At 38.8% G+C, this 16,876-nt stretch overlaps 1 protein-coding gene across 1 annotated transcript in view; it reads right to left on the bottom strand.

The window, feature by feature from the left end:
• Positions 1 to 3,421: 3,421 nt before the first annotated feature.
• The window catches only part of lars2 (leucyl-tRNA synthetase 2), a 49,111-nt gene continuing 35,656 nt past the window's right edge, over positions 3,422 to 16,876 (bottom strand). The window contains exons 13-21 of the mRNA XM_015380732.1: positions 15,643 to 15,741; positions 12,199 to 12,336; positions 12,014 to 12,117; positions 10,439 to 10,618; positions 10,152 to 10,321; positions 8,846 to 8,923; positions 8,646 to 8,757; positions 6,860 to 6,987; positions 3,422 to 3,772 (exon numbers count right to left, since the gene is read on the bottom strand). Of these exons, the coding sequence (XP_015236218.1) occupies positions 3,593 to 3,772; positions 6,860 to 6,987; positions 8,646 to 8,757; positions 8,846 to 8,923; positions 10,152 to 10,321; positions 10,439 to 10,618; positions 12,014 to 12,117; positions 12,199 to 12,336; positions 15,643 to 15,741 (1,189 nt within the window). The 3' untranslated portion in view covers positions 3,422 to 3,592. The remainder of the gene's footprint in view (positions 3,773 to 6,859; positions 6,988 to 8,645; positions 8,758 to 8,845; positions 8,924 to 10,151; positions 10,322 to 10,438; positions 10,619 to 12,013; positions 12,118 to 12,198; positions 12,337 to 15,642; positions 15,742 to 16,876) is intronic.

Genomic DNA, 16,876 nt, shown 5'->3' with positions numbered 1-16,876 from the left:
TTTCTGAGACCATTTTCTCTATAATCTTTCTGCTGCTGTAAACACCAGAATTTCCCCATTGTGGGACAATACATGGATTTTCTTTTCTATTCTATTCTATTCTATTCTATTCACTAATGTAAGCTGAAGTGGACCTCTCTGATGATCTAACTCTTTCAAAGAACATCACTGGGATTCTGAGATGGACCAAACAGGGACGTCAACATTTAATGAAATAAGAAAAATAAAATTTGACCTTAAACTGAACAATAGACCATAGTTAGAGTTTGGTTGGCTAGATGGGAACAGTTAAATAAAATAAATCAGTTTAAAAAAAGTAATTGAACAAACAAGAGTGGCTAAATGAATAATCTATCTTAGCTACAGTGGTTTTGAAAGGTGCACAAACTATTATGAGCCCAGCTTTTACAAAGCTAAAGATAAATGAGGATGAAACATCCTTTTCAAACTTTTATCAAATACACCATAACATGCATCTTGTCCAATTTCATTAATACATTTCTTAGATGGAGAAAATACACTAACCTGGTTGGATACCATTAAATACATTTTTTATTGGATAATCTCTTTCAGTTTTCTTTGCTGTTAAGTTCACACATTCCACCAGTTATAGTTCAGACTGAGTTTAGCCACACAGAACTCAAGCTACGGGTTTGCTTAGCAGATTGGCTAAGATAAATTAAAACTGTTGCCATTGTTTAAAGGTAAAATGTTAAACAAAACATCAGTGTGGATATTTTTAGACAATTTGAGGGATACATGTCTTTAGGATTTTACTTTAAGTTTAATTTAGGCAGATTTAGCTTTATCCTCGTCAAGATAAAAAAAAAAGATGAAAAAGATGGCTACAATTTGTTTAGATGGTGATATGACAAAAGGAACATCCGCAGAAAATCAAACAATCCTTCTTGGGGTCAGCTTTCAGCTTAATGAGCTGCAGCATTACAGGGCCCTCCTGTGAGAATACATAGGCCACTCCAGGAACTAAACTGATGCAGTGGAGGGTGACTGAAACTATAATGCCACGGTGCCCCACCCTTTAATTTTTCTTCCTAAATTTCTCAAGAGGAAGGGACGTGATTTACTTTAACCCACCAAAGATAACTCATGCTGCACAAGGCTACGGCTGTGGTTTGAAGACAAAGTGAGTCACAGCTCAACACTTCCCTGTTCAAAGTTGTCATGGAAACTGCAGAGCTGACAAAAAATGTTAAATGGTATGGTGGAGACCAACGGTGACGGAATTAAAAGAGGAAATGCATCGCTGCAGCTTAGACCTAATTTTTGTGAGAAACTTCGAAGAAATATTATTTTCCAGCCTGACTCAGGGTCTGGGGTTTTCTGGCATCTAACTCCTCCCAAAAGTAAAAAAAAAACATGGATGTTATATTTGATCAGCTGCTTAAGTAACCCAAAGTACATTGGAAGTTATTTTAAAGTGTGGACTTACTTTATTCTGCTCAATCATACAGAGGAGTTAAAAGAATATACAAGACTTCTGTCCTTGGCCTTTTCTGTTTTCTGCTGCGACAACATCTGGCTGAGTTTAAATGTGCATATTCAACATAGAGAATAGCTTAAACAGGTTTGGCTCGAGTTCTCTTATTCCTGGCCTTTCTTCCTGTTATTCTGTCTGTCCTGAAAGCGTTTTCCTGTCACCTGACGGTCGGTGATAAATCACAGAAATATGGAAAGAGGCTAAAGGAATCAGCAAGGCACATTCTGGTTCTCTCTCTCTCTGCACAGTTTGTCTTATGCAAGTACAGTTTCCCTGTTAACCCAAATGACACAGTGGCTTATTTTGATCTGACACTATTGTTGCAAAGCTGACATCAGAAAATTCTTATGTGGGTTGCAATTTTTTCCACATACACCTACAGAAACATCTTGCGGACAGTGAAATGTTGTGAAGGACAAGCGCTGGTTCATATCAGATGACTGCTTACTCACACAGGCTCTAAAAAGATAGGCCAGTGGGTGGGAACAGATAGATTTCACTGCCTCCGGCTTGTGGGCTCTTTGAGTGCAGTGCTAATGGCTAAGTGAAGGAGGCCCACTGCCACAGAGGTAATGAACAGGCGTCGCTGGTTATGTGGCACCGAGCATCAATGGCTAATCAAGATGTTCACATCCAGATTCCCACAAACCGCATTAGATAAATCGCACTAAAGCTTTGATGGCGGCAGGGTTCATCAAGCTGAACATAGCAGGGCTTCTTAAAACCCTAAAAGGCAGTTTACATACAGTGTCATCCAAGTAGTGCACCAGTACAAAGTTAAGGAAAAGTAATACATTACATTATAATACCGCAAATTAAAAGAAAATAAGTGAGCCTTCATTTATAGTCTGCCTTTGTTTCTTTGATACCCATAATCAAATTTAGTTACAGGGAATCAGTAAACAGAAGCCACTTGTTTGTAATCTCATCAGCAAGATCCAACTGTTAGTTTGCTGGAGTATATTTTTTTAACAAAATGAAGAATGGAGACACAAAGGAAAAGTTAAGAAAAAAAAGAGTTCAATTGCACAATACACCAGGCACTCTACCATCCAACATCTAAGATTATGGCACAGCAGAGAACCCACCAAAAATGACAGGATGGGCATGGTAAGCATTAATCTGGGAAGCACAAAAAGACCCATGGTAATTCTGAAGGAGCTAGAGATCCTGGGATCAAGCCTTTTAACAGATTGCTGGAAATCCAATAGGGTTCATACCAAACATGGAGGAAAGTGGTTAAAGCAGTATAATATAGGAAGGACGCCTTTTAGAGGCTACAGAGTGATTTAGAGGGTTCTAAACCCAAAACACCCAGAGCTATGATGGAAATATTTACATTAAATGGTCCAATCAAAGTACAGACCTAAACCCAGTGTAAAAACTAAAGCCAGGTCTGACTAAACTTGAGCTGTTTTACGAAGAAACGAGGGCAAACATGTCAGTCTCTAGATATGCAAAGCTGGTGTTCACAGAAAACTGAAAGACTTGACACTTACTTAAACTTAAAATATATATTATTTCTATAGTGTTGGAGTTGGCCTGTAATTTAAAGTGAAACCCACACACTCTTGATTAATTAGCAGAAAAGCTGGACTAAGTGCAGCTAGGAAGAGTAAATCTCAAGTACATCAAACATTGTTTCTGTAAAGAGCAAAGTAACAGACCTTTAAAAGGGCCACTCTGTGGTGCCCAGTAAGGGTTTTACTGCAAGGTCCAAATAAACACTGATAAACGTTTAAGCTGCAGGATTTGGCTGAACAGCAGACCAGACAGGGACTCATGAAGTGGTGGTGCTGAAGAGGTTTTACAGGAGAGATAAGAAAGTGGAGGAGGTGTTGGCATGATACTTGGGTTCATGACTGATCAACAGGCTGAGAAAAAAAGCAGAAACTTAAAGTAAAGAAACTTTTTAAATCTTTAATTAAAAACTGCAAAATATAAATACAAATTTTGGTGATATTTACGTTATAACAGACCCACACGTTCTTTCTCACATGACATCCAAACATCAACAACATTTTTCTGTCAGTGTACAGAGCGGAAAGGCACCGCCCGCCAGGTGTTACATGCAAACGGGTAAACACCCTTGCATCACTCATCAACCAGGAAGTTGATGAGGGCAGTCCTGGGTGAGAGGATGGCTCTCTTGATGCTGCGTTCGCTCAGAAGCTTCTGTCCAATGGGACTCTCCAGAACCAGCTGCTGGACCCGGCTGGAGTCTTTGGACACCTGCAGAGGGATCGTCACTGTGCCGCACGGCTTGTTGTTTATCTGAAGGCAGGAAACAGGAGGAGATGAGAGAATGTTCCAGTTCTTCCTCTGAGAGCTTCTCCCATCATCTGGCAAACATTCATCCACATGAATCTCAATTCCTTCTTAGAAAAAAGAAGAAAAAAAAAATCTTAAAATAACCTGCTCCGGCTCTATGTCCGCATATACAGCACACCCTCTCTAACACATAGTTAGTGGTAGGTATTGGAAGGCCACTTGCTGGTGTGTTTAGAGGCCAGTGTATGCGTCCCCCCGGTGAATGTAATCACGTCTCTGGAAGTGCTTACAAATTAATGGTGTGTGGGTGCCTGTGTACGTCTGGGGCCCCTCAGTCTTGGCCTCTATTCTCTCTACAGTTTGTCTCGTGTACTTGGGACATGATTAGTAGAAAGAGTGCGAGGAAGCTCAGTCCAACGGGAAACCAACCACATTATCCTTGATGACTGGGAGTTCAAATGTGTGCGCTTGCTCTAAATTTGGAGGAGAAGGACTTTAGGAAAATTTTCATCTCCGCCTTTAACATCTCTGTGGGAGATGCAAAAACTTGGTTTAAAAATTTAAATTAGAGTAGAGTCTATCCGCTTAATAAACACAAATAAAATATCACTATTTGTCATTGGTGGCACAGTGGGCTTCAGGTCAGGTTAAAGGATAAGAAAGAAAAATCGGTGACCATTGATTGGTGATATCTGGACAATGGATCCTAACCTCTGGCATATTGTTTTCATTAATACCCTATCAGAACTTTTCATAAATGAATTAGCTAACCAATCAACCATCCAACCTGTCTGTCTAGAGTTTTTTTATGTTTCAAATACCTAAATAGATAAATAAAATTGTGATTCACCAATGAGAGCTGCTGACAATAACAGGCTAGTCAGTAAAAAAAAACAGTAAATCAAGTAAAAAAAAAAAAAGAAATTCATGGTCACTAGTGTTAGCTAACGGCTTTTTAACACTAAACTGCATTAATCTATCTCATATCAGGACTAATTATCCTTCCCCAGAATCTATATTTATTAGATATTAAGACGCTTCATCACCTACAGTCTGCCACTAATGAAACCAAAGCATTGCAATGCTAGAGAGTGAGAGCCATGACAGAAACCTAAGAAAACATTCTTTCTTTTTGTTTTTTTCAATTAGATTTTTAGATATCGTATATATTAGCGTTGAATATTTATGTTTAGGGATCAGAAAAATGTATATTAACTTTGATTGTCAATATGAGCATTCAAACAAAAAAGAAAAAAAGGTGGAAAGGCAGCCAGAGTGCAAAGAACTTTTACAGAAAGCCTGAAGAGCTATTTTTATTTCTGCATGTGACTGTACAGCCCAAATAACTCTGACTGATAATAGAGGCTTAAAAACAGCTTGCTTTAATCTCTTGAACCAATTTGTCTATTCATGCTAAGTCTCGTTGCCCTGCTTGTTAATTTAGCTTTTCCTAAACTTAAACCTGCTTTTAATCTAACCACAAAACATGCCTGAAAGATTTACACCACATAGATATCCTTTCTAAGCCTCATAGGGAAGACACACCCTCATGATGTGACAGATTTAGGTCCCCAAAACATGAGTAATAACTAAGCCACACACACACACACACACACACACATACACACACTATAATTCCGTAACATTTGCTGAAAGCAAAGACTTTCACTGTTTTTGAGCTCATAGGCAAACCAAGAAAAGAACTCCAGAGAGGAAATACCAGAGAGGAATAACACTGCCATTCTGCTACCGACTTAATTGGGACCAACATGTACCTCTAGCTTAAAGTGCACCACATGCCTTGCTGGCACATAACTGACACACAGGTATTTGCATGAATGTAGTCATGTGCACAAAGGCTAATTATAGCCTCTGCTGAAAATTACAGAGTTTAAATGTAATCATGAGAGAAAATATGGAGTTTGAGTGGAAAATGAGCAAGGTGTTGGTGTTCAAGGAAAAGCTTTGTTTATGGCAGAAATTAGAGGGAAAAAATGCAGCTTCATTTATTTTTTTAACAACTACATTGTTCGTCTGATGGCAATGAATCAAAATAAATTGTGTCTATTTGTCCAAACAACAAGAAAAAAAAACATATCTATGAAATATATCCAATTAGCCAGCTGGATTATTAAAAGAACAGCTTTGACAGTGCTAATAAATTAATTTTAATAACCAAAATAAAAAAAATACCTGTCAAAATAAGAGATTCAGTCTTACATAAAACAGTTTTAGTGGTTAAACGTCAGAGATCAAAAGAGTTACAAGGACCCTTGAAATAAAAGTTCACAGACACTTTTAAAAGCAACCAAATCAACAAATGGTTTGAAATTACTAGAAGAACCATATAAGCAATAGGAAATGTATAATGTTGGAATTTCATAATAAAGCTTAAAAACACTTTAGAATTTGGCAGACTACAGAAGGTTGCCACTTTTTTACTTTAACTTTATCTGTTAGCTCAATGAGATAAAAATGCATTTCAACACAAAGCTTGATTAAAGACTTCAAAATAAAAGCCCCAATGTCTCATTTATTATTTTGCAACAGTAGGCTCTACTACAACATTAGCGGAACACACATAAAAAGCGGAAAGTGCTTAAGTTTTACAAATGAAGGTCGAAAATACACTTCAAATGTGTATATTCAGTATATTCATCGTTAATGCAAAAGTGAATCCCACATTACTAAGAAAGGAAAACTTAAAATAAAGCTTAAACGTACTCTCAAAAAAGGAATTCATATAAGATGGATAATTATAACTGAGGATTTATTACTGAACATAAATGGAAAAAAAATGCTCAACTTTCAAAATTCTAAATGAAAAATCATCAAATTGGAAGTTTTCATTTAATGAAAACTATGAGAGCATTTTTCATATTACTTGTGAGTTTTAAAACCAATTCTAAGATATCTTAGTCTAAGCGAGACATGATGGAAACATTTGGTTTTAAACAACACTAAGTAACAAGTGGCAGAAACTATTAAAATTTCTTTAGGGAAGACTGAATCCAATTTTTCCACTTTTTTAATGTTTTCAGTTTAAATAAACACATAAGTGCAGTTCTAAAAGCATTTATACAACCCTACCAGCACGGACAGCTCCACAAAGTCAGGGGCCTCCAGATACTCGGTGTCCACAATTGGCCAGGGCTGCTGCAAGACATCCCCTCCCCGCAGCAGGAGGGGGCTGAGGGGGTTTTTCACTGAGCAAAGGCCTTGGTGAGAGAGAACACAAGAGTGTATTCAGGCTAAATATAGAAGTTCATAGTTACTGTTAAACATCTGTAAAAATGTTTTATCTACAACGTAGAGAGAAATATGGTGAGGGAAAAAGGGCCAAGAAATAGCTGCGCTATCCCAAGTTCCTGACTTCCAGTTAAAGCAAAGTGTGCATCGTTCTGTATACAGAGGAAGGATGTGTACTTCCTCCTTCCTGATATGCGTGTGTGTAAAATTACACCCCCCCTGCCAGTGAAGGGCTGACCAGATCTGAGTCCAGCAGAGGTCCTTTTTCTCTCTTGTTTATGAACTGTTCTACACACCGACCTGTGTCAGCGAAAACAAAACAGAACGCGCCATCCTTCCTTCCAGCCATCATCTGTCAGATTGCTCTGATTCAGCCCATCAGCTCGACCTGTGTGCTTCTCCAGAAATGCTGCTTTCTCTCTCTTGGTGTGTTGAAAGCTTTGGTATGTATGTCATTAACAATAGAACGCAGCACCAGGCAAAGTTTCTAAACACGGTGCGAAAGGTGACTGTAGATTTTCCTCTCCATTGTTTAATCCAGAAACTCTGACAGCCCGGACTGTTAAACAGAGACTTAATGTATTACAGTTAAAATGTTCCGCATCAATCTATTATTACCCTGAGAAAGAGATGTAAAACAACCTCATAAATACATGAGTCTTTTAATGTAGTGGCCAACCTTTAAAATGAAAACACTCAAGAAAAAAAGGTAAATGTAACTGGAGCCTTTTGTTTCAATTAGTAATTTACTTTCTTCAAAAAACATTATAAACATTATAAAGATTATAAACCCAGCTTCTTTGGGGTATAAATAAAGGCCCGTGTCTAAGAGGCACTACCCTCAAAGCTAGATGAGGAGCTGAGAGCAAATCTCCAACACTTACTGATTCCATAACATTTATTAGACGCTATATATGCTAGCTGGTTGTTGATGGGACAACCCTGGCCCTTTCCTACTATTGCAAACATAAACTCTACAGAGAACCATTGATTTGGATTAGGTAAGGATAAGATTGAGTCTGCAATGTTTAGCCACTAACAACGGATGAACATGTCAGAAAGCATAGCATGTCCATTGTTAAACATAGAGGAGGATCTGTGATGCTATGGGAATCCTTCAGAGTAAAACACTAAAGCGCCAATTTCTACAGTTGTTAGCATAAGATTATGCTTCTGCAATAAAGGGTGAATATATATCAAGGCGCATCTTAAACCAAAAGTTCATTAACTGATTTGGCGCTGACATTTTTGTTCAACTGTAAAAAAAATATTTATTTCCACCCTAAAGGCTGTTACATCAGTGCTGGGTGCTCACTGGAATTAGAAAAGCAAATTTCTATGTTTATCACATGTTTCCTCCTCTTACATGATGCAAAATAACCTCATTTTATTTTGAGCTACAGAAGCTACCTTAATATTTCATGCACATTAAAGGGATGTCTTCTGATTTTAATTTGTAGATGAATATTTCTGAAATGTTTGAGAAACTCAGGGATATAGAACTAAAACTAGCCATCCTGTTTCTCTCATAAATGCAAAGTAGATGATGGATACATTTCCATGTTGATAACCACACAACATGCCTGGGATTGTTTGAGCCGCAACGAGCAGAAACGTGATCACTGACCTGCCCAAAGCTCAGAGGCCAAGTGGGGAGCCATGGGTGCTGCCATTATAACCAGTGCGGCCAGCGCTTCCTCAAACTCCACACTGTGCTGTAGGACTCGAACTGTGGCACTCTAAATATACACAGAAACATGGTCAATGTGTGAGACATAGCATGTTTTCAACAGTAACTGAGACAAGCATAAAGACAGACACACTCACACTTAATGTGTTGGTGAGCCCCATTAGACGGGATAAGGCTGCGTTGAACAGGAAGTCTTCCGTGAAGTGAGTCGTCACCTGAACATATGAACACAATAAGCTGATTAGAGCAATGAAATTGATTAGTTGCATTTAAATATTCAGGTGGACGAATGGAAGTACGCTAAGAATAGCCTTCTTCTTTTTAACTGTAAACCAATCAGGTTTCAGCATTCTAATGTAGCCTTGTGGAGAAATGGACCCGTTTTAGGAAGCCTGGGAAGAAGATGGATCAGTGTGGCTTTTCTGTGAGATACATCAAAGGACAGCCTCTGCTTTAAGGTCTTATAGTAAACAGCCCGAGGTCTATTAAAACCGATGCGAGGGGGGGGGGTCCAACCTGGCAGCCAAAGGGGAGCTATTTATAAAGTGTGAAAGGAGACACAGTGGATTTAAAATCAATTTCCATCCTCTTCGGCTGCAGCTCTGTTCTCCTGGGGTTTCAGGTTGCGTCAGATTCATCAGCACATGACCAGGAAGCGTGTAATGAGTGATATATTACTGACGTGCAACTTTATATACTTTGTAACTAACAAGCTGGCCTACGGTTCTGGGTGTGAGGTAAAGGGCTGTAAAATGCTTTTTAAGCATGTAGTCCAGCTTAGATTGCTCGTTTTAAAAAGCTGTACCATCTTACTCTGCCAAATCTAGACTAGATGATCTCCCACTACATACAATTTCTTAAATACAGTTCACGAGCTGTTATTCTTGGATTATGTGTGCAAAAAATAACTAGAAGGCTTTAATATTTAACAGTCAAATGTTTAAAGCATCTAGAGGCATTAAAATCGCCTATTTTTAGTATGTTGGAGTATTCTCTGTTGTAACTCTAAAATTAAAGTGATCAGTGAAATTGGGCAAAAGATAAAAGCACTTATTTTCTAAAGAAATTGTCATTTATATTTTAAGTAATGAAATAAGGACTGAAGTCTGTAACATGCAAAAATTTCATGATCACCAAAATCAATTTTACCTCCTTTTCCACAATTTCCAGAAACCCTGCAATGTATTACAGATACAGAGAAAATCTCCTTTCACTAGAAATTAAAAACTTTTGTAAGAAAATCAGAAGAAGTACATTTCCCAGAAGACAAACATAATTATACTAATATGAGATGCCAAAAAGGAGCTCATCCCTGCCCTCTGCTGGTAAGAGCTCCATCATTTTTGTTGTGAAGTTGTTGAGTTGATTTTCAAAACACAACAAAATCTTTGTCATCTTTTATGACGGATCATAAGCACTTAACTAAAGCTACAGAACACCCACCTCTTGAACTGCATAGTTCTTGTTTTCCCAGATCTTCCTGACCTCTGCCAGCTCTTTCTTTTTCAGCAGGGAGGGGTTTGGGACGTCACCGAGCTGTCGAGCTCCTCTCAGCTTCGTCACAAGCTGCCAAAGTCGAGACTGCCAGCGCAAAACCCCTGGGAGTGCATCCGCTGGAGAGGGGAAATGCAGACATGAGGATGTTTCCACTTTCCAGTACATTCTAACCTGACTCTTTTTCTAGATAAATAAATGCATCTGTGTTCTTTTGTAGTAACATCCAGGCTCACTTTTGACATTCCAGAGGATGTCTTGTTCAGGCGGTGCAGCGTAAAGGATGTAGAGACGAACAGTGTCCACACCGTACTGCTGCACAACCTCCTGAGGGTCCAGCCCATTGTGTTTGGACTTGCTCATCTTCTCAAAGGTCACCTCCACACTGCCACCGCTCAGAGCCACAGGCTCCTTTCCTGGACAGCAAAACCTAATGTTTCATGAACTCATTTTTTAAAGGCAACAACATCAAACTTGTCATGTTAACACATTAAATATTAGAATTTCATTCACCTTGTAAACATTGTGTTTAGCAAATTTGGTAAAGAGAAGTAAAAACTACAGTACCTTGCAAAAGTAATCATGTCACTTGAATTAAACATTTTCTCATGTTACAACCAGAAAACTAAACTGCATTTAAAAATGAACTTAACTCTTAACAGGGGGGAACAAAAATAATGGTTTTCAAATGTTAAAAGAAAAAATGTGTTTGTTTGTATCATGCCCCTTACTTTTGATACCCCTTTATAAAATCCTATTGCTCTGTGAAGGCCTAGGGGTTTGTTGTTCTTTACAGAGAAATAACCTCATGAGGACCAGGTAACACAGAAGCATTAATCAAAGCAAAAGAAAATAGTTTCATGGTAACTCTGGAGGAGCTGCAGAGATTCAAAGCTCAGATGAGAAGAAGTTATTAAAAGAATTAGCTCATTCAAAAATAGAATCCACAATTAGATAAGTGGCTAGCAAAGAGGTAATGATTAAAGGGAGGTACAGGGATAGAACTAGGGCTGAAAACGTTAATTTTGATTAATCGTTTATTGAAATAACCATCAACTAATTTAATAACCGATTAATCATTAACTGGAGTGTGGAGACTTAAAAACGTGAATTTAGCTGATAGAGTGACCCACCTTGAGGAGCAGTTTACCAAAATTGTATTCATTCTCATCTGTCAATATGCTTTATCTTATTTTCTTTGAGGAACCTTTTGCTATCTGAATATTAATCGATTAATTTAAAAACATAATCCATAGATTAGTTTATTGGCAAAATAATCGTTAGTTTCAGCCCTAGATAGAACCTGTTAGCAGTCTGCCAGACGCATTGTAGGCAAATGGCAAACATTTGGAGGAAGGTGTTCTGGTCAAATGAAAGCAGTAATGGAGCAGTTTAGATCACAGCATATCTATGTGCTAGAATGTCCTAGTTAAAGTCCAGAGAGAAAATGAAGAAATGTACAAAAAAATAGATCTGAAATCCATGTATTTTTCCATTAGCTACACATTAATACACCACTTTATGTTTAGTTCTGAAGATATTCTCAATATCTCTAACTAACATGGAATCAGTGGTTGAAAAGCAACAAAATATGAAGGTTAAAGTGTATAAACCCCTTTGCAAGGCACTGTATGATTAGACCAGGGACCTCTAGTAATCCAAGATTGGAATAAAATTAGACTACTGAAATTATTCAGATTTCTACTGTGTTAATTAAGGATTACCAGGCATTAATGAAGTATAAGAAAAATAAAATCTATCAAAAACAATCACCCTCACCCATCTGTTGAAAGTGATGTACCGGTGTTTACCTTGGAAATCTATTTCCTCTCTCTTCAAATACTGCCCGCTGTCTGCCAGTTTAAATGTCTGACCTTTGATCAGACCCTGTACCAAAAGTTTCCAAAACGGCTCCCTGCAGAGCAGAAAGTTCATAAGCTGATGTGCAAATTAAATATGCATGTATGCCAGGAGCAGATAAGCCAATGCAGCCCACCTGTGAGCCACAAGACCTTGGTCTTTGCAGAAATGGCAGAGGAAGCGGGCGTAGTACAGGTGCATAACGGCATGCTCCTTCCCACCGATGTATACGTCAACAGGAAGCCAGTGATCGGCGAGGTGACGCCTAAAAGGCCTGCAGAGGGAAGCTACAATTAATCAGCTGGAAAATCTGAAACCTCAAACCACAACATTGAAATAAATAACTTACAAAGACAGACAACTTTGTTTGTACTCTTAGACCCTAAAAAATCTCATTCTAATTTCTCCTGAAAAACATTTAAGTTAAAAGGAATATTCCAATATAAACATGCATTCCTTAAAAGTACATTATAGTGGTTTAAAAGTCGAATATTTATTTGCTTTTCCAAGATGCCAAAGACACTTAAGTCTTGTTCAGTACATAATCATGTTTTTAGCCGCCTATTAGTATTGGTACCTGGTGCCTTCAGACTATCAATCAGCCATAAGGCCTATTTAGAAGGATGGAGCCTGTTACTGGGTGACCAGAGGATGTGTGATATCTAAGGTAAAGGCTGCAGAACACCCTCTAAGAAGCTTCATGTTCAAGTGAAAACAGCTCTGGCCAACCTCCCAGCATGCTAAAAGGAGAGAAAACAGTTGATCAATTGTATGGATGGCAGCGAAAAAACACCCAAGTAGTGATTTCACTCTTATTAAACTCCAGAGTCAATGGAAACCACTTTCTGATAGCCTGATCCATTGCATTATGAACTATAATGGGCTTTGTGTAAAAAGACCCAGGAGAGCCCATTAACAGGACAAACAGCAAAAAAGGAAAAGAGCTGAAGCCTTGGCCCTGTTTGGCACTGACAGGAAGTGGGCAGCTGTCAGTGACCGTGAACACATCTGTACACCAAAGTATTCAAAGAGTCAAACATGACGCCATGTTTCCAACAGCTGAAGCTCAACACAGTCAAAAAATAAAACCAGGACTTTGAGAGACGGGCAGCTAATCGTCAGTAAGCAGCAGAATCATTCAAACTGACAATAGAGTGAATCTGATGCTTAGATGCTTAGAACATATTATTTTATTAAAAATATCTTCTCATTAAATCGGAGTAGGAGGGTAGACATGTTTTGTTCCTACTATGTATTTGTAGGTGAGCTTCAGCCCCAGTCGTACTCAGCTGCTCCTGCAGAGGGCAGGCTGATTCTGACAGACATAATCCTGATACCTCCTCTTCACTCTCCCCGAGAAAGAGATGTGAAGATGTTAACACTTAAGTAAAACTGTGTGCTTGGATGTCGACAGGATGGCTGCATGTGGTTGGCCTGGGTCCTGAGATAATCAGCAGTAATGGCGCTCTTTAAGGCAGGCTGATATCTCACAGTGTCTTTTTTTAACACCAGTCATTTGTCTCCTTCACACCTCTCTGACTCTCACCTTCACTCTATGGCTGATACCCCATCAGCCATAGAGTCCAGATGAGGAAAAAACAAAACAAAAAAAAAAACAACAAAATGTGAAACAATTTAGCTCAGGCATCAGGCAAAGGAGGCACGGTATGCAGCCACACAGAATGCCACATAAGCTACAAATCTCATCTGTTTCCTCAAACTTTGAACATCTATTATTTCTTTTCATCTTATTTCCTCTCTGTGTGAGAGGCTCAGCAGGCTGACTGAAATGCACAAATAGTGTAATTGCTTTTTCTGTTATGCCATAATCTGTCCGGCTCTCTAAAGCAAAGAAGAGAGCAGTCCGTTTCATCGCAAAGCAGCTTTGCTGTGAGGTCAGGGCGCTGGGAAATTAATCTCTTTTGTTAAGCTGCGGGTATCGCCACCATCCCAGCAGGTGACGGAAATGGCACCATAATCACTGTAGGAAGAGAGAGAAACTTTAACTGTGTGTGCATAAACATGGGCAGTGTTGGATAATTTAGAGTGGAAAACCTGAAAGGAAGTTTGAAAAATGCTAATTAAATTGGATTCAGATATTGACCAAATTCACATTCAGGCTTCCTACCCGATTGTCAGGTCAGAATTTTATACTTTGACCTAATAAAAATGCTGAGTCATAAACATAACTTTCCAATGAATTCATTTGTGTAATTTCATTTATTTGGTAGTATTAAATTACTTTGGCTCTAAATTAGCTGCACACATTTAGTTAACCTTTGTACTTTTACTTCTCTTAAACACCTAATACAATAGAGGACAAACAGGTGGACTTTTAAAGCCACACTTCGGCTCATTCCAAATTCGTTAAATCGGTGAGGGCACTACAATTCAATTCAGTTTATTTCTATAGCGCCAATTAACAACACCTGTCATCTCAAGGCACTTTACGGTTCAACCAGATAACACAGTCAAATTGATTTAAAGTTTCTATCTAAGGAAAACCAGTTGATTGCATCGTCTCATTGACTTGAAGGCAATCCCTCACTCTAAGCATGCTTGTAGCGACAGTGGAGAGGAAAAACTCCCAGAAACCTCCAGCAGAACCAGCTCAGTGTGAGCGACCATCTGCCGAGGCCGACCGGGACACCTAAGCCAAAGAGGAAGCTCTTCTGTGATTCCCTCAGAAAAATGTTATCTGAATAGTCCTAATTGCAAGGAAGCATCTAGGAAAAGGAAGCGGTATGCTTCCTGACGTTAGTTCAGTCACCATAGAGACTTTGCAACCGATGATCCCTCTAAGCGGCATGCTTGCCAAATCACGCATTGCTCGCACATTGTCAGCGCATAAGAAAATCTAGGCAGTGCATAAAATCAAATCCAACATAAACTGTAGATCCATAACAATCTGAACCAAAACATTTATTACTGTATCATTTTGAATCTGCGTATTGAATAATGATGCCAGAAACAAAAATTCAAGATATGTAGAAGCTCTGGAGTCTGATTCTATTTGTACAATAAGAAAACATTTTAACCTGTAACTGGTCATGGTCCTCTGAGAAGCCAAGCTTTTTTTTAAACTAGTATAGAACAACAAACTATTGTTTCTCAAGCTTCTTATATTATATTACTAACTTGTATAAACTTACAATCTGTTTCCATTTTTAGCTGAAAAGGCTCTGTATGTCTAACGAACAGATTTTTCAGTGGTATGATCTCTCTTTTAACCAACCCGTCTCCTAACTTAAACATCAAAGTAGCTGCCGGTTAATATTCACTGAGTGCTGCTGTGTGTCTCTCCTCCAACCACGTAGCTACTTTGTACGCAGTGAAATGCGACCGCAAAGCAGATATCTCAAAGTGACAGATCCTATGATGTTAACCTGAGATGCGGGACATGGGAGCAGCGATAGAGAGGAAAAAAAGCACTGACTCAAAACCCTCTGAACAACGATAACTGCACCCAACTCTGTTACCTTTGTGTTTTTAAACAGAGATTATGTACAAATTCAAACAGAATACTGCAAATATAATCTCATGCATAGTCTTTTGTTAGAGCCGTAGAAGTAACACCAACCTGTCTGTGTTATGAGGGTCTGTATATCTGAAGTAATACCAGGCAGAGTCCACAAATGTGTCCATGGTGTCAGTCTCCCGCCTGGCTGGACCCTTACATCTGACAGGAGAGAAAAAACATAGAGAGTTGGCAGAAGCGTGACCACAGTTAATATAAGCCAAACAAATCAGAGCAAATGAATTAGCATGTTTCTGTGTTCAGACAAATGTGCTTGTTTGAGGGTCTAAAACTGACTCCATCTGGCTGAAAGGGTCATGTCTCTGCAGAGCAGCATGGCTGAAGCCTGACTGGCACCACAGCTCTGTTCCTGTTCCCTATTAACAGGCTGTGCTAACAAGACAGGCCGCGTCTCCAATGGGGTGTTTGAGTTGGAAATGCCACTCAGTGGTCCCTTTTCATCCAAGCCAAACAGTTCTTTGGATGCAAAATGCTAATCTGCCAACTTTGAAAGTATAGCAAAGGACGCAGACAAAGACTTTCAGAGATAAGTACCTTCGGAGGATGTTTTCCTTCTTAGGAAATAAAACATTTCACGGAACAGTGAGTGTCTAGCTTTTAGTTTCTAATGAGTCTCAGCTGATTTAAAATCAGAGTCCCTGAAAGGTAAACAACAACAAAAACCTGTTCAGGTCTTCTTTACCACAAAGAGAGGAACGGCTGGTGCAGCTTCTCTGTCACTGTCTGTCGAACATTTCCTGTCTCTTAACTTTAAATCATATATTAACAACCAGACACACCAAGAGACAAAAACACCTCGACCACCTACTACACCAGTCTATAATAAGGCTGTAATGATGAGGTAAGAGCTGGTGGTTGCTAGGCAACAAGGCTAAGGTGTAGCAAGGTTAATGTTTAGAAACCAGGTGTTGTTTTATAGGATGAAAGCTAAGCAGCCTAACAAAGAATCAGTCATCAATAAAGTCTCTTCAAGTAGAAGAAATGATATGAAAGTATGCATGAGAAAGTATCTTGTATAAACTCTTCTTATTTGAAGGTCAGCTGATTGCTGGAATGCAGATAAAGTGCAAAAGTAGTAAATAGTGTTTTCATTTTTCACATTTTTTCAAATTAACACCACAAATTTCAGCACAAGTATAGCATAATTTGCTAAGTATAAAAACTCGACACTCATATATAACATACAGTGGAATCAAATGCGTGTACTATCCAGCTAAGATGACAGGATTATTGGTACTCTGGAGGAGCTGCAGAGATTCATACTTCATGTGGAAGA

The sequence above is a fragment of the Cyprinodon variegatus genome, unplaced genomic scaffold, assembly GCF_000732505.1.
Source record: "Cyprinodon variegatus isolate N-32 unplaced genomic scaffold, C_variegatus-1.0 Scaffold221, whole genome shotgun sequence".
NCBI classification, from domain to species: domain Eukaryota; kingdom Metazoa; phylum Chordata; class Actinopteri; order Cyprinodontiformes; family Cyprinodontidae; genus Cyprinodon; species Cyprinodon variegatus.
The sequence above is the reverse complement of the archived record's forward strand: the minus strand, read 5'-3'. Positions and strand labels throughout refer to the sequence as shown.